Source organism: Lycium barbarum, chromosome 11 (assembly GCF_019175385.1).
Source record: "Lycium barbarum isolate Lr01 chromosome 11, ASM1917538v2, whole genome shotgun sequence".
In the NCBI taxonomy this organism is placed as follows: Eukaryota; Viridiplantae; Streptophyta; class Magnoliopsida; order Solanales; family Solanaceae; genus Lycium; species Lycium barbarum.
Window position 1 is genome coordinate 19,828,435 of NC_083347.1, and position 26,575 is coordinate 19,855,009.

A 26,575-nucleotide genomic window follows, 5' to 3' on the forward strand; every position below is an offset into this window, starting at 1 on the left:
TCAATCTGTGCACTCATGGCAAAATCTGATACTGATAATGATAGTGAAAAGGATGAGGTAAGTTTTCTTGATGTTCAGAAAAATCTGAAAAATTACTCTCATAAAAAAGTAATGTCATAAGCAACTAATTGATATCATTAGCAACTGTGCTAATTGATACATACCACTGCTTCATTAAAGAAAATAATGTGTTAATTGAAGAATTTGGTGAAATAGAACAAGAAAAGGATGACTTGGTAAACACTAATGAAGATCTGAAGGAACAAGTAGACGTGCTGTCCAGAGAAAACTTTTTGTTAAAAAGTCTAATTAAAAGATGGATGAACACTCCCTCTAGAGGAAATGAAGAAGCTACTAAGGTTCAACTTAAGCTTGAGAAGGAACTTAACAAGACCAAGATGAATATTATTGCTGCACTTGAAAGGACAAACAACTTCAACAAGATTTAAAAAGGGTAAAAATTGATCTGGATAAGTCACTTTAATAGACCTGGTCCTCAGATGTAGTCACCTCTATGTACAAGAGAAACACAGGAGGTAGGGAAGGTATTGGATTTAAAAAGGCTAAATCTTCTTATAATTCCCATAGCAAGTATGTCACCACACCTGAAAATTAGCTATGCACTCACTGTGGTCAAACCAGCCATTATAAAGATTTATGCAAATACAAATTTCAAGCTCTTCTGAGAAATAAGAGTTTATTGAAAGGAAATCAAGAGTTAAGGGATCTGTTCCTCGCAAAATAAAAACGGGCTTGCCTGAATGGGCAAAAAGAAGTTTGATTCATCCTTTCCATCACTCCAAAGGACCCAAGCTGGTTTGGGTTCCTAAAACCAGTCAGTGATCCAATTGACAGGCTTGAGTGAGAGAACGCAGTCAAAATGATATGAATAGGGACTACTTGAAGCATGCAACAACACGAATGAATGATTTCCCTTCACTTGAGGTCTACCAAGGAGGGAGTGTATTTTGTTTTTAAGAAATACCAAGAAATGGTATATTCTTGGCATTAGTAAATCTGGCCAGATACTCTCTCTTATAATTGAAGATGTGTATTGTATTGAGGCACAACCTGATAAGTGTCTCTCAAATTATGGATGATGATGAAGAATTAGGATACAAACGGATGAAACTTGCAGGCCTTCCCTTTTTGTTTGACAAGATGCGTGTGAAGGACCTGATTAATGGGATGCCAGCAGTCAAGTTCTTTGATCACAAGTGTGCGATGCTTGAAGAAAAGGAAAGGAAATGCATGATTAAGTTCCTGCTTGAGAAAAGTATCTATGAATTTCTCAAATGGAAGAAATGCACAAGATGACCTCCTTGAGAGCCATTGGTTGAAAATGACTTGGTCCTAAGAATGAAAAAACAAGCCTGGCAAGTTCGATGCAAAATGAAGTCTATTGAGTTTGGAGAAGCAAGTGTGGAACTTGGTTCCTATAGTCAAAGAAAAAAAATAAAACCAAGAGAGTGGCTCACAGTGAGGAATGTGGCAAGGCTAGTGGGTACTCCCTGAGTGTGCTGTGGAAATGATGGGTGTGATGATATCAAAAAGGGGTTGAGATATATGAAGCTTTGAAAAGCAAAGGTTTAGGTAGGAGACATCTTCCTAAAGTACTGTGCAAGGGACCTTTTGAACAAAAATTATTTGAAGCTGGGTCTGATCAAATTCTGTGAATTGACTTCTTACAAGTTTTCATCGGGTATGATTAGAGGACAGGTATATGCCAAAAAAAGGGTTTCTATCTGATATCTAACTCAACTCTACTTTACAGGTATACATGCATGTCAAATAAAAAATAACGACAAGGCTAAGTATTATTGCATACTTCAGAGATCATGCCTCTTTTTTCAAAGTATGTTAAGGGACCTGAGTCAAGTAAGTATTTTCAGCTGTGCATTATGTTTTATTAAAATAGCTAGATTTCTATCTCATTATGACCTTTCCTGCTCAAAAATAAAAAATAAAAAAATGACAAACCCCTTTCCCAGACACTCTCGTATGCCCACGTGTCACTCCACTTCTATTCTCAAGAATCACTCTTCCTCTTTCTAAAAGATTTCACCTCTTCCATCTCTCTTTCCAAGGTAGAAACTGTTTGACATTCCTATTCTCTCTGCCGAATTTGAGTATCAAAACCTTACCTCCGATTATCTCCCTACTAAAATTCCAGCATGTCCGAGTTCAAATCTACTACACCCAACTCATCTAGCCCAAATCCCTGTGTTTCACCTTAAAAAACGCCAGCCTTTCTGAAAAACTCCCTACTATGCCACCACCTAAGTATCCATCTCTCTCTAACTCAAATATCCATTCCTTACCATCATTATCAGCCATTTCTAGCCCTGTTTGTCAGCAAGAGAATCATTCACCAGGAAGCCTTGTGTCAAAACCTCAGTGCTCTAACATAAAAAAAACCCATGTTCTGAACGATAATGACCGGACGGTATTCTTGTCGAAATTCTCCTGTGATACAGTTGATCTTGAAGTTAACCAAGGTGATGACAAAGTTTCAAATCAAAATCAATGCAAGGATTTTGAGATACCCAAGTTGACAAAGGTTGGTAATCCGATCACTACATCAGACAATTCCCACGTTGGGATGAAGGAACATGAAAGGTGACAAAAGGTTGCAGATAAGAAAAATGATCACATACCAGGTATTTCTGATTCCATAAATAAGAAAAGGGGTGGTGTGTCTGACAAACGACAATTTGAGTCCTCTGTTGATCACCTTTTTGAGGGAAATCTCATTGAAAAAAGGAGGGATGTATCCAACATTTTATCTAGTGAGGAGGAAAAGATTGTTGTTAATTCTCTATTGTCCATTGAGAAGTTGATGGATGGGGGGACCTTGGGGGGACCCGGTTCCTCAGTCTAAAAGGAAAAGAATCATCGTGTAGTGGAAAATGCTTCTGTACCAGAGGAAGAACCAGGTTCCCACTATGTATTGACACCCAATTTTGACTCTCCTTTCTTCCAATTTTTTTTTCTTGAGCTTCTAAGTTGGTAATAAATGAAATATTGTATCGTCGCTACTATTAGAAACTCAATTAGTATTAATATTATTCTCATCATCATTATTTTCTATTAGTGTTATTAATATTATTATTTTCCTTCTTTTTCATCATCAGGCTCCTCATGTTCATTTACTTAATCAAGTAGAAATACTATTCTAGTTTTACACTTTATAAATAGCTACTATTATATTTTTACTACAACATTTTTATTTCAATAAACTTTTGAATATCCCATAATTTATTTAAGTGCAACAACTATAATTTTGTTAAGTAATTGAATTGCTTAATGTTAATACGTTATTGTTACATGATATTATATAATATGGTTAAAAGTATATTTTTATCCAACTATGAAGCTCAAAAAAAAAAAAAAAAATCAAAAGAACAAGGAGAAAAGACTAACAAATTAAAGCCCAAATCAGCCGCAAGCCCAATCGCAACCCATGACCCAAGTCCTAAACTGAAGGCCCAATCAGGAAAGGTCCATTTCAAATCCCTATATTCTAGAATTATCTGAAGCCCCCCAGAAAGTACCAAATTGCCCTCCTTTTCCTTTTCTGGAGAAAACTCCACCACAATTGATTTTCCCTCATGACTTGCTTCCCCATTTCAGTGAAAATCTTTTCCTCTCTCCTTCTTGAATGCTTTATTTGACTAAGAGTCCATTTGTTGAAAAGAGTGAGAATTTCTTTAATTTTATTTTGCATATTTTTACCATTTTCGTACAAAGGCCTCTGCTCCCTCTCTTCTGCTGTCACAACGTTCAAATTTCATAACTCTTTGTTGATTTTGAATCAATTCAAAAAATCTGCCCAAAGGCCACTCTAGGAACCCTAGTTGTATCTATAAATACCCAGCTATAGCAGCCATTGAAAAAAAAGCTTTTAGCCGCCACTTCTCCCCTTTGAACTATTAATATTCATCATGCTATTTTTTTTTCCGCTCAAAGCACTAAGCTTATTTACTCTCTTATTATCTCTGTTTAAAACTTCGGATCTGAGCATCGTTCGTGCTCGAGCATAGACCGGAGATCTAAAACCCCATTTCACTGCACCCATAGCAGGTCAGTAGTGTCTCTTCATATTTTTTTCAATTTTGAAGATATTTAGTCGTATTCATGCTATGAAGTATGCTAGACTAATGTTAAATATCATGAAATATAAGTTTTCAGCAAGCTTCTAGTTTATTGTCATTATTCATGATTTGTAGCTTGTGTATTAAATTATGCCTATAGGAAATCGCTTGTCTTGCTTGTTTGCCTATTACTAGAATCAGATTTTTTAAAAATAAATTGGCAAGAGTAGAAGCTTAATGTGTGCCTTTCGGACTGGATGCATTGTTTAAGATTCAAGAAAGTTTATCATTTTTTAACTTTGGAATGTTTTGACTTATATCATTAGCTCAATATGTGCTTGAAAACTCTATGTATCATTAGCTCAACAGCCTTTATGAACCTCATGATTAATCTTCATCTCTATGGAGTTAATAAATAGTTCAAATGTGGTTGAAAACTTTTAGCAGCTCAAGTTTACAATTTGTCCTCTTTTCATGTTATAAGATGTTTTCTACATTCAAAGGTCGTGTCCTTAAGGCATCAAATAAAAGTACCACCATTGCGGTGTAGTGCATCTGTTGAGGTTTTTTTTTTTCTCTCTCTCTCTCTAAAAAGTGAGAACTTTGATAGCAGTCTGTGAATTCCATTCATTTTCTGATAAAATAAAGTAGTGTATGACATCTTTATTCTTTTCTCTTCTCCCCTTTCCTCATTCATTTTATTTCACCCTCTGCTTTTATGATTGCTAATTTATCTGTGTTTTGGATTTGTTTATGGTTTGAAATTATGTGTGGAACTTATGATTCACGTAGGATTAGAATGGGTAGATTTTTTTATCATTTAGGGTTACCACTCTTAATATTAAGTACTTATTTTCACCATCTAGAGTGCATCACCTTTTTTCGTAAACACTTTTAAAATCTGGAATAATCTTGTTAGGATAGTTACTAACTCGGCCTTATTCTAAATTATTGAAGCAGCTGTTTTTACTGTATAAATGAAGCTCGTCGTTTAAACTTGTGTACTCTCTTAGATTTCATTTAACTCTGTGCTAAATCATGGCTTTGAAACACATGGATTTAAAATTCCATTTTATAAGATTTTTTTCTTTTTAAGGATAAGAACTTTGGAGATTTTGGCCATGTTTTAAGTCAACATATTTTCTTTCATGATCATTTGATTGGATAAAACTTTTGAATGGTTAAATATTTTCCTAGAACCCATGAATGCTCAAATCATTCTTGTAGCTATTTTGCCATCTAAAAACCCTCACGGACATGAGGGAATTTTCATCTTTTGATCTTCTTTGAAACTTGAGTTGACTATTATCATTCACATATTAATATTTTAAACTTGTTAGTTACAAGTTATTTTTTTTCTCAAATATTTAGTATCCAAAGCTATTTTCTTAAATTTTAGACCTTAGAATAATTAACCTAAGTTTGGCCGGTTAATCATAGTTAACGGATTTTAAAGGATGTTTAATCCCTTCCCTTTACGATAACCAAGAACCCTTATCTAGAATCACATTTAGTTAAGTAGGCTATTAATCTGAGTTAATTTACGTTTACTTAGTTACAAATAGGTGTCCTAATTCACCCTGACGACTCCTTAATTTAAATAATTAGGAATCACCAATATGTTGTATTCTACTTTGATCCGGTTAAAAAGAGGTATAACACTATGTACCTACAATTACTGTACCCTTATGAGAATTTTTTGAAAGAAGAGAACTGATTGTCTTCACTCATTTTGAGGATGAGTCTCTTAGTTTGTGATTTAAAAGAAACACAAGGTCCTCTCAGAAAGAGAAAGAAAAATTGAGGTCATCCGAATCAAGACAGGGACCAATTACTAGAGGAAAAGCAAAAGCTCAGATGGAGAATGCTTCAAAAATTAAAAAAGAAAATGTGTCCTAAGAAAAAGGGATCAACCAGTGAAAAGGACTAAGGGATTGGTGGGTGAGGTAGAAGAATCACAAATTGAAAAGACCTAATGCATGAGAAATGTGGGAGTGGAGGAGGAAGAAGCAAAAGTGGCAGAAGCAGGGGCAGAGCCAGAACATTTGATAAGGGGGTTCAAGAAAAAGGAACTGGATGAAAAAGGGTTAAAAAGTGTTGTTACAGAGAATCGAACCCACAATCATGGGCTCAATAATAGGCACCTCAGCCGCTGGGTTGAGTTCTCCAATATGTTAAGGGGATGCAACATTAATATTTACACATGAATCAAAAAATTGACCCCATATATATAGTGTAATTTTTCGACGAAGGGGGTTCGATTGACACCCCTTGCACCCCTATAATTTCGCCCCTAGGCAGAAGTCACACTCTCAAGAAAAAATTCAAAGAAAAGGAAGTTAAAAGAGGTTGAGTCTGAAAAGGCGGTTGAGAAGGAAATTGAAATAAGAGAAAAAGAACCAGGTGCTGAGAGTCAAGCATGAGGAAGAAACCCGGTTCCTCTTCTAAAAGGCAAAAGGTGGAACTATCAGAATCAGAAAGGAAGGAAAATTTGAGAACTCAAGGTACTAAAAGGCAGAGTTTTTGACCTTGAGATTACTGGGCGGCCTGACATGAAAGAGTTGATGGAGATAGTTGAGTTTTAGGAATGGACTCATCTCTTCAAACCCCTAATCCCAAAAGTGTTTGAGGATGAAGTGGTAGATTTCTTTATTAACCTGCTCATCTCAGATGACACACTGCTAGTGTCTATGAATGGCTATGAATTTACACTTTATGAACTGCCATTTGAGAATTTTACAAGTTCCTACTGATGGGTTGAAATCTGTTAAGGATGTCTCTGCATCACCTCGTTTTCTGGACAACATTGCCAAACAAGAAGGATCCATAAATGGAGAAAGAATGTTCAAGAAACAGCTCAAACCTGTATATCAGTTGCTTTTTGAATTGGTAAACAAAATGATCTTGCCCTGCTCAGAAAGAAGATCTGTAGCTGCGATCCCTGATTTATGCTTGATTGAAGCCTTGGACAACCACACTGTTGTTGCCTAGAGCACATGAGTACGGTTGCTACAATCAGGGATGGCAGGCATGGGCTACCTTATGGATTTTTCCTTACTAAAATCTTTGAGCACTTTAGGATACAGGCAGTGCAAACTTGGGTACCAAAATGCACTTGTTAACTGAGAGCACTCTCATGGATTGTGAATGCATACTAAAGAAAGGTGGAGTTGGAATCAATTCTGTGATCTCAAGCTTGATAAAGGCTCAGGATAAGGCCATTGAAATTGCGATTTTGAAAGGTGAGCTACAACAACGTTCACGGGGAACAGAGGGACCTGGTACCCTAAATAAGATAAAGGATGAAAATTCTAAGCTCAAGGCTGAAGTAGCTGGTCTACAAAACTTGACTCAACAGCTAGTTCATGATCATCGAGCTGCCAATAAGTACATTGATAAGCTTCTCTCTAAGCTCTAAACTGAGCCTTTTTCTTTTCTCTTCCTGCTTCTTATAACCTCTTCCTAAAATCCTCTGATGCTCCTAATCCATTGACTCTCTATGTTTTTGGGTTATACTGATATTGGCATTTTGGTCTATTTTTTTGAAACTATTTTGTGCTTGCTGGACATACTATGGTTTTGCTGCTAATCAAATTTGGCCATTATCTTTGTTTATGCAATATTATTTAGCCATGTTTGTTTTATTGATTACTTATGCTGTGTTGCCCTGTGGCCCTGAGTTAATGTCACTTAACATTACTGTGCAAATGCTTTGTGTTTGCTCTTTTTAATGATGCCAAAAGAAGGGAATATGATTAGGGAAGTCAGGGAGTTTGTTTAGTGCTGGTTGGATAAATGTGTTGAATGTTTAGTGTTTGTTCGATAAGTGTATTGAATGTTTAGTGCTTGTTGGATAAGTGTGTTGAACAATGATTTTGACTCTCAGTAGGAACAAGTGAGGAATTTGGTCCTCAGGGGGAATACAATTATATGTGTCATCATCAAAAAGGGGAAAATTGATGAGCTATGATACCTTGTATTTTGATGAATTGACAAACCTCATTTATGTGGTATTTTGTGTTATGATGTTTTGACAATGACAAATAAGTGGGACATCTGGGCCTCAGGGGGAATACCGCCATGTATTTGTCATCTTCGAAATGGGGGAAATTGATGAGTTATGATAACTTATGTTTTGATGATTTGGCAAACCTCATTTGAGTGGTACCACATGTTATAATAATTGAAAATGACAAACCTAATTGGAGGGACCAGATGGGATCAGGTGTCCTCACTCATGATACCTTGTGGTGTGATTAACCTTATTCGAGGAACCAGATGCGGTCAGGTTCATTCGATAGGGAGAATGATGAGACATGATACCCTGTGTCGTGATGATCTGACGCATCCCATTCAAGGAATCAGATGTGATAAGGTTAACTTGATGACTTGGTTAATCTTACAATACATCACGTACTGATGGGATGACATTCTGAAGAATTGGATGCAATCAGCCTCACCACACAAGCTGCAAGATATGTTTATAAAGGGACCAAATGAGGAGCTGGATAGGGACCAAATACGCTTTTAGAGGGATTATGTCACGCCCCGAACCATGGCCTGGACGTAACACGACACTCGGTGCCTGACTACATGTGACCGAGCGAACCACATGACTTGCTAAATCATCATGATGCATAACATAAGCGGAATATAACGTGAATGCATGATGAGCCTTTGTAAAACGTAATAATTCATAATACTTAATAAAGTACCTGTTTAAAACATGAGTGAGCCAAAATGGCTATACGACTCCAAATGTCTGACATAACATAACTGACTGGTCTAGTCTATGAAACCTCTATCATGAGTCTGACTGGAAAACATAATTACTGGGACAAGGCCCCCAGCATACCTTTACATGCAAAACTAAACAGAGAAATACAATGTTTAAACCCCGAATGAGATGGGGCTCACCGATAAGCTGGTACGAGTAAATCCTAATGATCAGAAGCGTCGTCCTGTAACTCCGTACCTGCATCGTGAAATACAGGCCCCGGGCAATAAAAGGTGACGTCAACATATTGAATGTACTGGTATGTAAAGCAACTGGAAGAAACAACAGGGGACATGGAATAACATGATAAGAACTGAAACTGGAAACTTGGACATGAACATGAGCATGAGTACATATACGTATACATAACATGAGTAAAACATGATAAGTAGGGAGAGCATTTCATAAACCGACATATCATATCACCACGTGGGTATGTGGAGTCTGGTACCTCGCCGGACCAGCAGAGCCCCTATACCTTGCCAGGGTATAAGGTAGTAATTTACCACGTGGGTACGTGGAGTCTGGTACCTCACCGGACCAGCAGAGCCCCCATACCTTGCCTGAGGTAGTAAGGTACCTGATGGATCCATTCAGTGTAAAATTAAGGTATCGTCTTATCTGGGCGGAGCGATCCTTGTCCTACGGTGGCTCCGTAGTTTCAGGCTATCTGAGCCTTCTCGGTAATTTGTGCAACTCCCAAAAACATGAACATAATATAGTTGGCTAAAAAGCCCATGAATTTCGTGAATTTACTTGTACTTGTCTTGAAATCATGATTTCACGAAATGACTTGTAAACATGGGTTCATGCAATAATCTTGTAAACATATCCTTGAGTTATGAGTAATACAATAGTTCATAATCATGTATTTGTAGTTGACTTGAAAACATGTTTATGACTTGCAAAATAACTCATGCAGTTTCATATGAACATAATGAGAACACATGAGAAAGAATTCATGATTCATGGATTAAGTTAGGATTCCTAATATCCATAATGGAAGGTTAGGAATACAATAACGAACATAGATACGAAACTCGTGTACATACATACATAATTACGGGCTACCAATATGTTGGGTTTAATGCCCTAGGATTTGAACTTCATAGATTTTACGAAACGGATCATGGGGAAAAACGTAGAGGTTCCCACATGTAGATGGAAGTTCTACATACCTTAACTTCCCGCTTTTGAGCGTATCCCAATGTCCTTCAATCCCTTCAAACTTCAATCTATAGCAATACAAGCCATAGGGACTCTATATTAGCAACAATATCCATGTTTTGTTCATCTAAGCATTTTATCAAACACTTAGTGGGCATGAAGCTCTATAACCCTCATTAATGGTGTTTTCTTCACCCAATCCCCATTCTATTACTTCTAGTTATTTCTACAATCTCAATTAGATGCAATTAACATCATTCTTCATCACCCATATGAATACAACAATCCCAAGTCAACAATCCAACAACTCTAGCCTAGTTCATATAATTCTCTCTAACAAATCCAATTATTATTCTCCCAAGAATTCATCAATTCACAAATATAAATGATTAGGGAGTAGAAACATTACCTTTTTGGAGTCCAATCCTCTTGAATTCGGGTTCTAGGGTTTCCACATCCAACAATAATGTTCCAATCCTAACTCTATGGATTAGAAGAGTTTACTCAAGTTAGAAAAGGGATTAGGGATTTAAATTCAACCTAGAATCATGATAAAAACTTACCTTGGAAGATCTTGAGGTTTGGGATTTGTTTTCTCTGAGTTTAGAGAGAATTTTCGTGAATGGGGTGTTGGGGAAATAAACCCCAACCCCAAATAGTACAAGAAAACGCGTAAACCCGACTTTTGACCCGTAATGGACCTGTTTCGCGATGGTTCCGCGATGCGGCTGCATCGCGCAACATTCGGCAGCTAAAAACTCAGAGTTGCGCGATCGGTCCGCGAAGCGGGACCATCTCGCGCTCTTCCACGCGCCCTCACGCGCCCCGAGAAGCGACGGGTGTCGGTTCTGTACAGTGTTCGGTAAAATAGGCATACCTTCTTGTACATAGCTCCGTTCAAGACCCATAATATACCGTTGGAAAGCTATTTCAAAGGGCTACAACTTTCATCAAGGAAGTCTTCCCAAATTCCAAATTAATAGAGGGGTTATGGTCGTTGGAAGTAAGACCTTCTATAAACTCACTTGCAAACATGCCCCGTAGAGTGGCTTCCAACTTTTCCTTGCCCAAAGACATTTCCTATGACTTAATTGGTTTTCAAAACACTTCCTATAACCCTCATATTGGTTCCATTATATTATCATCTTATGAGTCAAACTTTCGTCCGAAGTTATGAGGTGTTACAATATCTCCCCCTTGGGATCATTCGTCCTCGAATGATAAGCATTCGGGATTCTACAAAAATTTCGCCAGAGATTCCTCTGTAATATGACACTACCAACCTGTCACAACAACCCATAATATCATTGCCTCACAGGGCTATATCACATTAGCACTATAAATTGGCCACACACGACCCAAAGCATGAAAAGAAAGCTTACATACCTCAAAATCTTGGTGCTTCATCATAAATCTCTTCTGCAGGCTGAAACAAGTGCGGGTACTTGGATTTCATATCCTCCTCGGCTTCCCATGTAGCTTCCTCAACTTTCTGACTCCTCCACAGGACTTTCACTGAGGCTACTTCCTTAGTTCTCAACTTGCGAACTTGACGATCAAGAATGGCTACAGGGATCTCCTCATAGGTGAGGCCATCCTTAACTGTTATAGCATCAGCAGGAACAACCAACGAAGGGTCTCCCACACACTTCTTCAACATGGATACATGAAACACTGGATGAACAGCAGCTAACCCTTGTGGCAACTCAAGTTCATAAGCTACTAGACCGACCTTTCGTAAAATTCTGTAAGGTCCAATATATCTGGGACTGAGCTTCCCTTTCTTGCCAAATCGCATAACACCCTTCATAGGTGAGACTTTAAGGAACACCCAATCATCAACTGAAAATTCTAAATCCCTTCGTCTCACATCTGTATAAGACTTCTGGCGACTCTGAGCTGTTTTCAAACGCTCCTGTATTAACTTGACTTTCTCCATAGCTTGATAAACCAAATCTGGTCCTAACAACTCTGCTTCACCTACTTCGAACCAACCAATTGGTGATCTGCACCTTCGCCCATACAGAGATTTAAATGGTGCCATCCCAATACTAGCATGATAACTGTTATTATAAGAAAACTCAATGAGAGGTAAGTGATCATCCCAATTACCTTTGAAATCCAAGACACATGCTCTCAACATATCCTCCAGAGTCTGAATAGTACGCTCTGCCTGGCCATCTGTTTGTGGATGAAAAGCTGTGCTGAGGTTCACCTTGGTACCCAATCCTTTCTGAAAGGATTTCCAGAAGTTCGTTGTAAACTGAGCACCACGATCTGAAATAATGGACACTGGTGTCCCATGCAATCTGACAATCTCATTAACATACAGCTTGGCATAATCTTCTGCTGAATCTGTGGTCTTGACTGGCAAAAAGTGTGCTGACTTAGTAAGCCGGTCAACGATCACCCAAATAGAGTCATGTCTCCTAGCTGAACGAGGTAAACCTGATACAAAATCCATATTGATCATTTCCCATTTCCAGACAGGAATATCAATATTCCGAGCCAAGCCACCAGGCCTCTGGTGTTCGGCTTTCACCTGCTGACAGTTCGGGCACTTAGCTACAAAATCTGCCACATTCTTCTTCATATCGTTCCACCAGTAAATTTCCTTAAGATCATGATACATCTTAGTGGAACCTGGGTGAATGGAGTACTTGGAATTGTGAGCTTCTGACATGATTCGCTCTCTGAGTCCATCTACATCTGGGACACATAATCTGCCTTGGTACCTCAAGGTACCATCATCTCCCCCTTGTTCAAAAGCCGTTGTCTTATGCTTGTGAATCCCCTCCTTTAGCTGCAATAAATAGGGATCACTAAATTGTTTCTCCTGGACTTCAACGACTAAAGAGGAAAGAGCACTATTCTGAACAACCACACCACCATTCTCGGATTCCAAAAGTCGAACTCCAAGATTGGCCAAACGGTGAACTTCCTTTGCCATAATTCTCTTATCCTTGTCCACGTGGGCTAAACTTCCCATGGAATGTCGACTAAGAGCATCGGCTACAACATTTGATTTTCCCGGATGATAGAGAATATCCACATCATAATCCTTAAGCAATTCGAGCCATCTCCTCTGTCTAAGATTTAGCTCCCTTTGCCTGAAGATATATTGCAGGATTTTATGATCCGTGAAGATATCAACGTGAACTCCATACAAATAATGTCGCCATATCTTAAGTGCAAAAACTACAGCTGCCAACTCTAAGTCATGAGTCGGATAATTCTTTTCGTGTACCTTGAGTTGACGAGATGCATAAGCTACAACCTTACCATGCTGCATTAAGACACATCCGAGACCAACTCCCGAAGCATCACAATAAACCACGAATCCTTCAGTTCCCTCTGGCAAAGTCAAAACTGGAGCAGAAGTCAATCTTTTCTTCAACTCCTCAAAGCTTCGCTCACACGCATCTGACCATTGGAACTTAACTTTCTTCTGTGTCAACTTAGTCAACGGAGCCGAGATAGAAGAAAATCCTTCTTCGAAGCGTCGATAATAGCCTGCCAGACCCAAGAAACTTCTTATATCAAAAACTGAGGTGGGTCTGGGCCAACTCTTTACGGCGTCAATCTTTTGAGAATCAACTTTAACACCTTCACCCGAGATCACATGGCCTAAGAATGCCACTGATTTTAGCCAAAACTCACACTTTGAGAATTTTGCAAAAAACTCACGATCTTTAAGAGTCTGCAACACCATTCTGAGATGTTCTGCATGATCGACCTCATTACGGGAATACACCAAAATATCATCAATGAAGACAATGACGAATAAATCGAGATAAGGCTTGAAGACCCTATTCATAAGATCCATGAAAGCAGCTGGTGCATTTGTCAACCCAAATGACATAACTAGAAATTCAAAATGGCTATAACGGGTCCTAAAAGCTGTCTTAGGAATATCAACTTCCTTAACCTTCAACTGATGATAGCCTGTTCTGAGATCAATCTTGGAATAACATTGGGCGCCTTGCAGCTGATCAAATAAGTCATCGATTCTAGGAAGAGGGTACCTGTTCTTAATGGTGACCTTGTTCAGCTGACGGTAATCTATACACATACGTAAAGAACCATCCTTCTTTCGGACAAATAGGACTGGTGCACCCCAAGGCGAAACACTGGGCCTAATAAACCCCTTATCAAGAAGATCTTTCAACTGGGCTTTTAACTCTTTTAACTCTGCTGGAGCCATTCTGTATGGCGGAATAGATATCGGCTGAGTATCGGGAAGTAAATCAATTCCAAACTCAATCTCCCTGTCAGGAGGGACTCCTGGAAGATCTTCTGGGAAGACTTCCGGAAATTCATTTACAACTGGAACAGATTGAAGAGTTGGAGTCTGAGCATCTGAATCCTTGACTCGAACTAGGTGGTAGATATGACCTTTGGAAATCATTTTCCTGGCTTTTAGGTAAGAAATGAATCTACCCCTGGGTACTACTGAATTACCCTTCCATTCTATGACTGGCTCATTAGGAAACTCGAATCTTACTGCCTTAGTTCTACAACATACTGTGGCATAACATGAAGCTAACCAATCCATACCCATGATCACATCGAAGTCTACCATTTCTAATTCTGCTAAATCAGCTATGGTTCTGCGGTGGTAGACCAAAACTGGGCAACCCCTATACATATGTCTAACTGTGAGTGATTCCCCAACGGGGGTGGACACCTCAAAGGGTTCATGCAATTTTTCAGGTTCAATACCAAATTTCTTAGCAACAAAAGGGGTTACATAAGATAGGGTGGATCCTGGGTCAATAAGGGCATATACTTCGAAAATAAAAACTGTTAGAGTACCTGTAACAACATCTGCTCGAGCTTCTGTATCCTGACGGCCTGTCAATGCATACATGCGGTTTCGCCCCCCGCTTGTGTTTCCAGACCTAGCCGCATTGTTCCCCTGCTGGGCCTGATTATTACGAGGAACCGCTGAATTTATGGATGGCGTCGTATTACCTCCAGTACCCTGCCTGGTTGATGGACACTCTTTCTGAAAATGGCCCTTCTGACCACATCTAAAACAGGCATCAGTACCCACACGACAATTACCTAAGTGTCTCTTATTACACTTGCCGCACATCGGATAAGTATTAGTTGACTGACCCCCACTAGCTTGAGGGTACGAACTTGATGGCCTGAAATTCGGCTTCTTATCATTGCGGAACTTAGGAAGTGGGGCACTTGCTGAGGACGGAGCCGGTACTGCTGACCTGTTCTTAAAGAATTTCCTGTTTCGGTTCCCGCTGAACTGTCCGGTAAACTTGACTCTCTTGCTGAACTCCTTGTCCTTCTCTTTTTGTAAGGCTTCTTCCTCCTTTAGCCTTGTCTCCTTGCCCTGTACAAAAGCAACCATTTTGGAAATAGTCATTGTCCCATTCTGTGCAACAATATTGGCTCCATCATACAAATGGGAATCAAGACCTCCAACGAATCTTCTCACTCTTGCCCTCATATCGGGTAACATGTGTGGGGCATGCTTTGTCAGGCTAACGAACTCCCAATAGTATTCTTGAACTGGTCTGCCATTTTGTTTGAGCTTCAGGAATTGTTCAGCCTTAGCCTCTCTGAGCTCTACTGGCATAAAGTGGTCTAGGAATGCACTAGCAAATTCATCCCATGTAGCATCAGGCGCATTCTCACCTCGGGACAATTCCCAAGATTCATACCATGTGTTAGCAATACTCTGTAGCTGATGAGCTCCAAAAGTAGCTGCCTCGGTTTCGGTAACTGTCATAACCCTGAAGATCTTTTGTAGAGCATCAATGTAGTCCTGAGGGTCTTCATCTTTCTTCGTCCCCGTGAATACTGGGGGATTCATTCTAAGAAAATCCTTCGTCTTAGATGACTCTCCATTACCTCCTGAACTTGACCCAGATTCCTGACGTTGGGCCTGAGCTGCTACCAGCTGGGTGAGCATGTTGATAGCACTCCTAACATCCCTGTCTGAAGCACTAGGAGGTGTAACAGTAGAGGCGGTTGGAGCTGTTGCCTGAGTTGGAACAGTATCTCCGTGAGCTACTCCGGCGGCAGCCCTTTGGCTGGTGGCTGTGTTTTTCTTCTTGTAAGTTCTCTTGTAAGGCATTTTCTGGAAACACGTACACGCACGAATTAGGAAGCCATCCTAAAAATACTGCTCTAACTGTACGATCTAGAATAGGAAAGAAATGAGACAATCCTGAATGTCTTGGTGGTCAACTGTTTATATGTGTGGGGCCCTCACACATATAAAAGAGACCCCACTGGACACGGTTTCATAGACTCCCTAAAGATCCTTGAACCTAGGCTCTGATACCAAGCTTTGTCACGCCCCGAACCATGGCCTGGACGTAACACGACACTCGGTGCCTGACTACATGTGACCGAGCGAACCACATGACTTGCTAAATCATCATGATGCATAACATAAGCGGAATATAACGTGAATGCATGATGAGCCTTTGTAAAACGTAATAATTCATAATACTTAATAAAGTACCTGTTTAAAACATGAGTGAGCCAAAATGGCTATACGACTCCAAATGTCTGACATAACATAACTGACTGGTCTAGTCTATGAAACCTCTATCATGAGTCTGACTGGAAAACATAATTACTGGGACAAGGCCCCCAGCATACCTTTACATGCAAAACTAAACAGAGAAATACAATGTTTAAACCCCGAATGAGATGGGGCTCACCGATAAGCTGGTACGAGTAAATCCTAATGATCAGAAGCGTCGTCCTGTAACTCCGTACCTGCATCGTGAAATACAGGCCCCCGGGCAATAAAAGGGGACGTCAACATATTGAATGTACTGGTATGTAAAGCAACTGGAAGAAACAACAGGGGACATGGAATAACATGATAAGAACTGAAACTGGAAACTTGGACATGAACATGAGCATGAGTACATATACGTATACATAACATGAGTAAAACATGATAAGTAGGGAGAGCATTTCATAAACCGACATATCATATCACCACGTGGGTATGTGGAGTCTGGTACCTCGCCGGACCAGCAGAGCCCCTATACCTTGCCAGGGTATAAGGTAGTAATTTACCACGTGGGTACGTGGAGTCTGGTACCTCACCGGACCAGCAGAGCCCCCATACCTTGCCTGAGGTAGTAAGGTACCTGATGGATCCATTCAGTGTAAAATTAAGGTATCGTCTTATCTGGGCGGAGCGATCCTTGTCCTACGGTGGCTCCGTAGTTTCAGGCTATCTGAGCCTTCTCGGTAATTTGTGCAACTCCCAAAAACATGAACATAATATAGTTGGCTAAAAAGCCCATGAATTTCGTGAATTTACTTGTACTTGTCTTGAAATCATGATTTCACGAAATGACTTGTAAACATGGGTTCATGCAATAATGTTGTAAACATATCCTTGAGTTATGAGTAATACAATAGTTCATAATCATGTATTTGTAGTTGACTTGAAAACATGTTTATGACTTGCAAAATAACTCATGCAGTTTCATATGAACATAATGAGAACACATGAGAAAGAATTCATGATTCATGGATTAAGTTAGGATTCCTAATATCCATAATGGAAGGTTAGGAATACAATAACGAACATAGATACGAAACTCGTGTACATACATACATAATTACGGGCTACCAATATGTTGGGTTTAATGCCCTAGGATTTGAACTTCATAGATTTTACGAAACGGATCATGGGGAAAAACGTAGAGGTTCCCACATGTAGATGGAAGTTCTACATACCTTAACTTCCCGCTTTTGAGCGTATCCCAATGTCCTTCAATCCCTTCAAACTTCAATCTATAGCAATACAAGCCATAGGGACTCTATATTAGCAACAATATCCATGTTTTGTTCATCTAAGCATTTTATCAAACACTTAGTGGGCATGAAGCTCTATAACCCTCATTAATGGTGTTTTCTTCACCCAATCCCCATTCTATTACTTCTAGTTATTTCTACAATCTCAATTAGATGCAATTAACATCATTCTTCATCACCCATATGAATACAACAATCCCAAGTCAACAATCCAACAACTCTAGCCTAGTTCATATAATTCTCTCTAACAAATCCAATTATTATTCTCCCAAGAATTCATCAATTCACAACTATAAATGATTAGGGAGTAGAAACATTACCTTTTTGGAGTCCAATCCTCTTGAATTCGGGTTCTAGGGTTTCCACATCCAACAATAATGTTCCAATCCTAACTCTATGGATTAGAAGAGTTTACTCAAGTTAGAAAAGGGATTAGGGATTTAAATTCAACCTAGAATCATGATAAAAACTTACCTTGGAAGATCTTGAGGTTTGGGATTTGTTTTCTCTGAGTTTAGAGAGAATTTTCGTGAATGGGGTGTTGGGGAAATAAACCCCAACCCCAAATAGTACAAGAAAACGCATAAACCCGACTTTTGACCCGTAATTGACCTGTTTCGCGATGGTTCCGCGATGCGGCTGCATCGCGCAACATTCTGCAGCTAAAAACTCAGAGTTGCGCGATCGGTCCGCGAAGCGGGACCATCTCTCGCTCTCCCACGCGCCCGCACGCGCCCCGAGAAGCGACGGGTGTCGGTTCTGTACAGTGTTCGGTAAAATAGGCATACCTTCTTGTACATAGCTCCGTTCAAGACCCATAATATACCGTTGGAAAGCTATTCCAAAGGGCTACAACTTTCATCAAGGAAGTCTTCCCAAATTCCAAATTAATAGAGGGGTTATGGTCGTTGGAAGTAAGACCTTCTATAAACTCACTTGCAAACATGCCCCGTAGAGTGGCTTCCAACTTTTCCTTGCCCAAAGACATTTCCTATGACTTAATTGGTTTTCAAAACACTTCCTATAACCCTCATATTGGTTCCATTATATTATCATCTTATGAGTCAAACTTTCGTCCGAAGTTACGAGGTGTTACAGATTAGATGGAATCAGGTCCCCTAGCCGTTGCTCGATCAACTCTACAGCGGTAAAGTTGCTGCCACTGTACGGACTGGATAGTGCAGCAACACAACTGTAGCATGCTAGTGGACAATGCAATGTCCCTTTCATCTCAACACTTTTCTCTCATATATAAGCAACATGATGCAAGAGAAATCCCAACACTTTGCAAAATCAGAAAGTTTTATACATCTCAAAGTGCAAGCAGCCGCTTCTTAAGGTGCTCTCAAGAACAAAGCTCCAACAAACAGAAGGACCAATTCCCAACCACTGAAGATATCTTTAGTCCTTAGGTTTGTAGAGTCTTTGTCTTTTGTTCTTAACTTGTATTCCTACACGACTTTAAAGAAGTGTAATAGTAGGACAGAGTTACAACCATTCTGAGTTTGTTCACTTGGCTAAAATTAGTCAAGGTTTGTTTGGGTTCTTGGCTAGAGTTAGTCAAGTTTTGTTCTTTGCAATAGAATTATTGTAAAGGTCTTACGATAGAGTTGTTGTAAGGGGTGAGGGATTAAGAGTTTAATTTCTAGGTTGCAATAAGTTGTAATAAGAAGTTGCTCAGTTAGTGAAGTTGGGAAATCCTACTCCGGTAGGTCGTGGTTTTTAATCCCTTGAGTAAAGAGTTTTTCACTTAAATATCTTGTGTTATTTACCTTTTGTCTTTACTTAAGGGAACAGATAGAGAACCAGGTTCTCTACACTGTTTGGTGGACTCATATATTCTATCACATTCGTTTGCCCTTTAGTCATATCACTATCATCAACTTCAAATAATCCAGCTTTCAACCAAAATATTCAACCAAACAAGCCTTGCCTTTTCATCTTCTCCAAATAAAATCACCGCATGTTTCAGAAACCGAAGGCGGTGAATTAATAACTTCTTCTCGCTGAAGGGAGGCCAATGAAGAAGATCCCGGTTTAATCACTGGTTGATTTTTGTGTTAGTAAGCTCAAAGGTTTGTAATTTTTGTGTTAGAAAGCATAGTTAAGAGACTTTGGTGAAACAAAATGATAGTTATGTGATTTTTGTGTTAGAAAACATAATTAAGTGAATTTGGTGAAAAAAAGTGATAGTTATATGACCATCTATTAAATTTTCCCAAATATTAGCCTCAATTGATCCATAAAAAACCTTTTCAAAATATGAGAAATTTGCACAAATAGGATGATTTTGGCCACTGTTTATATTGTATCCCCGTTTAATGAAGTTTTACAAAAATAATTTTGGCGCTACGCAACCCAAAAATATAAAACAATTACGCTTGTTCAATGGTTCACAAGCTTTGTTGCTTAGTACTATCTTTGTTCAACTTAATCTTGTTAAATTATCCGCACGATTTGTCCGCTGAACAAACCATTTGTTCACAAGTTTTGCCAGGCGGCACAACTTAATACTATCTTCATTTGACACATCTTGTTAACAAGGTCAAAGCGGTTAGATGAAGATTTTGCAGGAGGTGTAGTGGTGCTTTAGACAACAATTGCGTGTACTTAGGAACACGATTCTTTTTTCCAAATAAATAATTATGGATGTGTCTTCTAATCCAGGTAGGATTTGATTTGCTAGCCTCTGGATGATTCATATATAATTGGCTTTAAAATCCAAAATATACGTTTATTAATTTTTTTATATGTTTCGGGTGAATATAATATTATTTTGACTCGCTGAATTAACTTAAATTTTCAAGGGCATTGAAAGGCCGTTAACATCTCGGGGATCTTTTTATCGTTTAATAATTTACTTTTTAATATCCACGTAAACAACTTTTAGGACACGCGCAAAGCACGTGTACCCATGTCGATGAGTATTAAAATTTGAGAAATTATCTAAATATTGAATTCACTGACAGCTACATAAATTATTAGAATTTATTTTTCAATTGGCAGTGTATAGTATTAAACGTGTCTGAGTTATAAAAAAGTAAATTTGCAAAATAAAATAAAATGTAGGTTCCTGAAAATGATAATGTTTATCATATTTGGCTCAATAAATGAAGAAAGATAACTTATTATAGTTTTTATCTTTCCTTTAATTATCAAAATTATCTGACTGGGTACACTCGCTCACTCTCTATCTCTCATTTATATCTTTGATTATTTATTCTGATTGTCGGTTTTTTTTTTTTTTTTTTAAACAGACACTTCCATCATTGAGGTGTAGGGGGTGGGGTGGGGGTGTGTTTAGGCACGAATCCCTACCTGTCTATAGTAAAAAAAGAGTAATACAAGGGGGAGGATATTCCCTTTAACCTTCAGCACAACATGAAGGATGATAAAATTCAATCTAGGCATAATACATAAAACTTGACTTGAGCCGGTAAATATGCTCTTCAACTTTGAGTGTGCACAAGTAGGAACCGTGATTAGCAAGGAAATCAGTCAGCATGTTTCTTTCTCTGAACTTGTGTACACGAGTAAAAATACCAGTACTGGTCACGTTACATATTTGATCCACAAGAGGGTCCAAGTCCCAAGTTGTTTTCAGTTTGTTATTAATCATGTTAATCAACATAAGTGAATCAAGATTCCACTTCAACCTTTTTCACCCTTCTATTAACACACAAAATCATACCATAGAAAATTATCTTTGCCTCAGCCATGTTATTACTGCAATGGCCATAGTAATCTGAGAATGCAGTGACCAGATCCCCATTGTGATCTCCGAGAATATACCACCACCTCCTGATTATTGAGTTCTGCTTTCACATAAAAAAAAAAAAGTCGATGAAGAGGATTTATTTGAGTAGGAAATTAAAAGAGTTCATAAAGAATAGTATTGCATGAATTGTAGTCACGTCATTATTCATATACTGAAATAATATATAGAAAGTAAAATTATTAGTTCTTATAAAATCCTAGATATTACATTAATTTCCAACATAGTTCAAATAAGAAAGGAAATAATGATAATAAAAAATTTAGTTCATTTTTTATTTATTTTTGGATATGAAAAACAAAAATTTCCAAACCACCTTGTTTAAACTCTTGATTTTAAGTTGAAAATATTAGGATTACTAAATAGTTAAATAAAGAGATTTAATAAGTAGTATTTTTTCAATTTCAAAGTCCTACATATTAGAAAAATAATTAAAAGAGTATTTTTATATGGTGTGAAATTTAATTTTAAGGGTTAAAAGGTCAACCAAAATTGTGCTTTGATAATAGCACACATGTATTTTTTGTGAATTGAAAAGCATATTTTTTAAAAATATCTTATGAAAATTATTATTGTTTATGCGACCTAATACTGTAATTCAAATTATCAAATAATTTTAAATATACTTTTATCACGATTTTCAAATATTTATGACATTACACAAATTAATAAATTAATCCTTATGATCTTTTAGAGATAATACAAATTAAAAAATTATTCTTCTATGTCTAAGACAATGATAATTCAAAGTATACGAGGACTATAATTGTTGAGTCATTATTTTATAGAAATTAACTTAGTATATAATGAAAACAGAGAGTCAATATATTTGTGGTATCCTAGATAAACAGAGTAATACCTTTGTTCTAACATGATAAAAGGTGATATAAAGTATGAGTTATCACCCACCTTATTCCACATATATAACTTCTTCTTAGGGCAATCATAAAATAAAAAAAAGCAACGATTATAATTATGATGAGGTAAAATAAGAAACTATTTATTAAGGTAAAATTTTAAAATCCCAGATATTAAGATTTCTATCACGACTTTATCCAATGTCAAATCTCTTTTCAAAACAAAATGATCAGTCAACATTTTTCCCTGGATATAAAATACCAATTCCTTCTCAAATAATAGATAATAGCCCTAATTATTTTGGATATATTTCCGGTTGAAAAGGAGTATTTTAAAGTGTTTCTTTTTACTCCCTCCATCTCAAATTATTTGTCGCTTTTTTATTTTACACGTCCCTTAAGAAATATTAATTAGTAGTGGTATTTCACTAACTTTATCCTTATTTATGTCTATGTTATAATCTCTCTCCATTAAATGTGTACTCTATTTATGTGTCATCTCCATTAATGATAAATGATAAATGAGGAAAATTAATAAATTGTGTCTTGAATCTCTAAATTGACAAATTATTTGAAACTACTATTTTTAGTAACCATGATAAATAATTTGAGACGGACAAAGTAAATGAAATTAAAGTTTTTAATTGCTCTTGCAATTTTTAAGAATAATATTCGTGTTTGTTTGGATGTTTTTACGGCGGAAAGGGAGTATTAAAGTGCTTCTTTTTAAATGAAATTAAACTATTTAGTATTCTTGCAATTTTTAGGTATAATAATGTTTACATGGGCACGTTTGACGTGCTGTTTAATAAATTTACGCGAATTAAATAAACTAAACATTGACAAATTACAAAACAGCTAGCAGGGATAGTGACAATTATCAAATTTGTCCAATGTTGCAATTTTGTCTAATGTAATTTATTTGGGAAGATTTTACGTTTCCATTAGAAAGGTAATTAACCATATATAATATCTCCATATATTATGTTGGCAATATCAAATCCTATTCTCGTTTGGTTGGCTTTAAATCCTATTTCTACATGGCTTTGTGTGAACTCAAATCTTATTCTCGCTTGGTTTGCATCAAATCCTATTTCTACATGATTTCTGTGAATTCAAATCCTATTCTCGCTTGGTTTGCGTCAAATCCTATTCTCACTTAGTTTGCATCAAATCCTATTTCTACATGGCTTTCTGTGAACTCAAATCCTATTCTCGCTTAGTTTGCGACAAATCTTATTTCTACATGGCTTTCTGTGAACTCAAATCCTGTTCTGGCTTGGTTTGCGTCAAATCCTATTTCTACATGGCTTTCTGTAAACTCAAATCCTATTCTCGCTTGGTTTGCGTCAAATCCTATTCTCACTTAGTTTGCGTCAAATCCTATTTCTACATGGCTTTCTGTGAACTCAAATCCTATTCTCGCTTAGTTTGCGACAAATCTTATTTCTACATGGCTTTCTGTGAACTCAAATCCTGTTCTGGCTTGGTTTGCGTCAAATCCTATTTCTACATGGCTTTCTGTAAACTCAAATCCTATTCTCGCTTGGTTTGTGTTAAATCCTATTCTCGCTTGGTTTGCGTCAAATCCTATTCTCGCTTGGTTTGCGTCATATCCTATTTCTACATGGATTTCTGTGAACTCAAATCCTATTCTCACTTGGTTTGCGTCAAATCCTATTTCTACATGGCTTCCTGTCATGAACTCAAATCCTATTCTCGCTTGGTTTGCGTCAAATCCTATTTCTACATGGCTTTTTATGAACTCAAATCCTATTCGCGCTTGGTTTGCATCAAATCCTATTTCTACATGGATTTCTGTGAACTCAGATCCTATTCTCGCTTAGTTTGCGTCAAATCCTATTTCTACATGGCTTTCTGTGAACTCAAATCCTATTCGCGCGTGGTTTGCGTCAAATCCTATTTCTTCATGGATTTCTGTGAACTCAAATCCTATTCTCGCTTAGTTTGCGTCAAACCCTATTTCTACATGGCTTTCTATGAACTCAAATCCTATTCTCACTTGATTTGCGTCAAATCCTATTTCTACATGGATTTGGTTTTGCTTCTTCTTTAAATAAATAAAGATAGACGCAAAGCAAATTCACAAATCAAAACCAAGGAATAAGAAAATATAAATTTGAGTGATTAGAAGAAGCGGGTGACATGGATACAGTGAAACAGGTAACGGAAAATCTACGCCAAAGCCTAGCTCAAGCCAATCGGGGTGGTCTGAAATTCTTCAATCGAATGGAGATGCAACAGAGAAGTTTACAAAAACGTCGCGAAGAGGAAAAACGTGAAGCTGAACGTAAAAAGCAATCAGAACAACAACAGAAGAAGCACTTTACCAACTTGTCAAAGTTATCCAACATCCAATACCTGATCAAACCAGAATCTTCTTTATTGAGCTCCCTTCCGCAAGAAGAAGTTATTCGCCGTCTTAGGTTTCTGAAACATCCGGTGACTTTATTCGGAGAAGATGAAGAGGCAAGGCTTGTTAGGTTGAATTTTGTGTTGAAAGCTGGATTGTTTGAAGTTGATGATAGTACTGAAGGGCAAACAAATGACTTTTTGAGAGATATTTTGGAGTTGAAGAAGTCAGGGATGTTGAAGCGGAAGGCGACAGAGGATAAAGAACGCGACGAAGGAGATTTGAAGAGAATGAAAATGAATTTCGAGGATTTGTGTGATGAGGACAAGATTTTAGTGTTCTACAAGAAGTTGTTGAATGAGTGGAATCAAGAACTTGATCATGAGGCTGATAACCGGAAGGAAGATCAGGGGGAATCTATTTCGATGGTGGCTACTTATATGCAGCGTGCTAGGGACTTGAATCCATTATTTGATTTATGCAGGAAAAGGTTACTTGGTGATGACATTAGGAAAGCACTAGTTGTGATGGTTGAATGCTGTATGAATAGGGAATATAGTGCTGCAATGGATCAATACGTTAATAAGATAGCAATTGGTAATGCACCTTGGCCTATTGGGGTTACTATGGTTGGTATTCATGAACGATCAGCTCGTGAGAAGATTCACACAAATAGTGTTGCTCATATCATGAATGACGAGACAACTAGGAAGCTTCTGCATTCCGTTAGAAGGCTGGTCACATTCTGCCAACGACGCTATCCAACTATGCCATCCAAATGTGTGGAGTTCAATAGCCTTGCAAATGGCAGTGACTTGCACTCTCTGCGTTCTCAAATCTCAGAGGAAAGGCTTCCAATAATGCCTATGCCTTCACAAGGGACATCTACAGTTTAATTTGCATTTGAACTCCTTTTTTCTGTATGTTGATTCTCCATGAGGCATTGGAAAGTGGTTTACTTTTCACCTTTATGTTTTTAATGGAGTATTTGTTTAGGATTTTCATAATATAAGGGTATTAAGTGCTTAATTTTAAAATACAAGGGCCAGATTGACAAAATATTCTTCTTATTTTTTGCAATATTTTTTGTAGTTTTCATACAAGTGGATTGTCTTTCTGATCTATCGAAAGAGTTGGGATTTTTGGATTCATGATATTCCGAGATTGGTCTTGATTTGTAATGAACCTCTTTAAATTTCTGGCTTAATATATCTGCATCGTTTTGGAAGCAAAAAAGTAGTACAAATTTTAGCTAGCTAACAACCTCTAGAACCATGCAACAAGCCACAACTCATATATATATAAGTGTTCTTTTGTAACGATCTTATTTGACTATTCTATGACTATTATAGATGATCAATCGCTATGAAAGACAACAAAAAAACTGGACAAATTAGGTATCTAAAGAGATGTTTTGACCGTGCAAGTGTTCTTTAGTCACAAATTAGACAGCACCAACAGTGGCAATTGGATCACCAGACCAATCTTGAAAGTACAATGTACAAAAACAAGAAGGTACAAGAAAAGAAGAAGTCTCAGAAACAAGAAGCTTGAGAAGTGAGAACAATGCATTTTGAGGGACGATCTCCATCTCTCAGGCCTCAACTTTCGAGAGGTAGAAAATGGGGATGGAATCAATTACGAGAGAGTGATGAAACCAACAGCTTGCTCATGACAAAAAATCAGAGTGCTGATGGAGGTTGGGGGCTTTATTTATAA

General features: G+C 37.8%; 1 protein-coding gene across 2 annotated transcripts; it reads left to right on the forward strand.

Annotated features, from left to right (window-relative positions):
- Positions 1–3,329: 3,329 nt before the first annotated feature.
- LOC132616526 (uncharacterized) lies at positions 3,330–26,010 on the forward strand. Of its 2 annotated transcripts, none has more exons than XM_060330981.1 (2): positions 3,330–4,083; positions 24,667–26,010. In XM_060330981.1, exon 2 carries the CDS (start codon positions 24,733–24,735, stop codon positions 25,750–25,752), a length of 1,020 nt encoding a protein of 339 aa, XP_060186964.1. In that variant the 5' UTR covers positions 3,330–4,083; positions 24,667–24,732; the 3' UTR covers positions 25,753–26,010. The 2 variants fall into 2 exon arrangements, with proteins under 2 accessions (XP_060186964.1, XP_060186963.1); XM_060330980.1 differs by lacking the exon at positions 3,330–4,083 and adding an exon at positions 4,096–8,634 and having other exon boundaries at positions 18,954–26,010.
- Positions 26,011–26,575: the final 565 nt, after the last annotated feature.

Bases quoted from the DNA above. Each gene is read 5' to 3' on its own strand.
- LOC132616526 (XM_060330980.1), top strand. From the start codon at position 24,649: ATGGATACAGTGAAACAGGTAACGGAAAATCTACGCCAAAGCCTAGCT.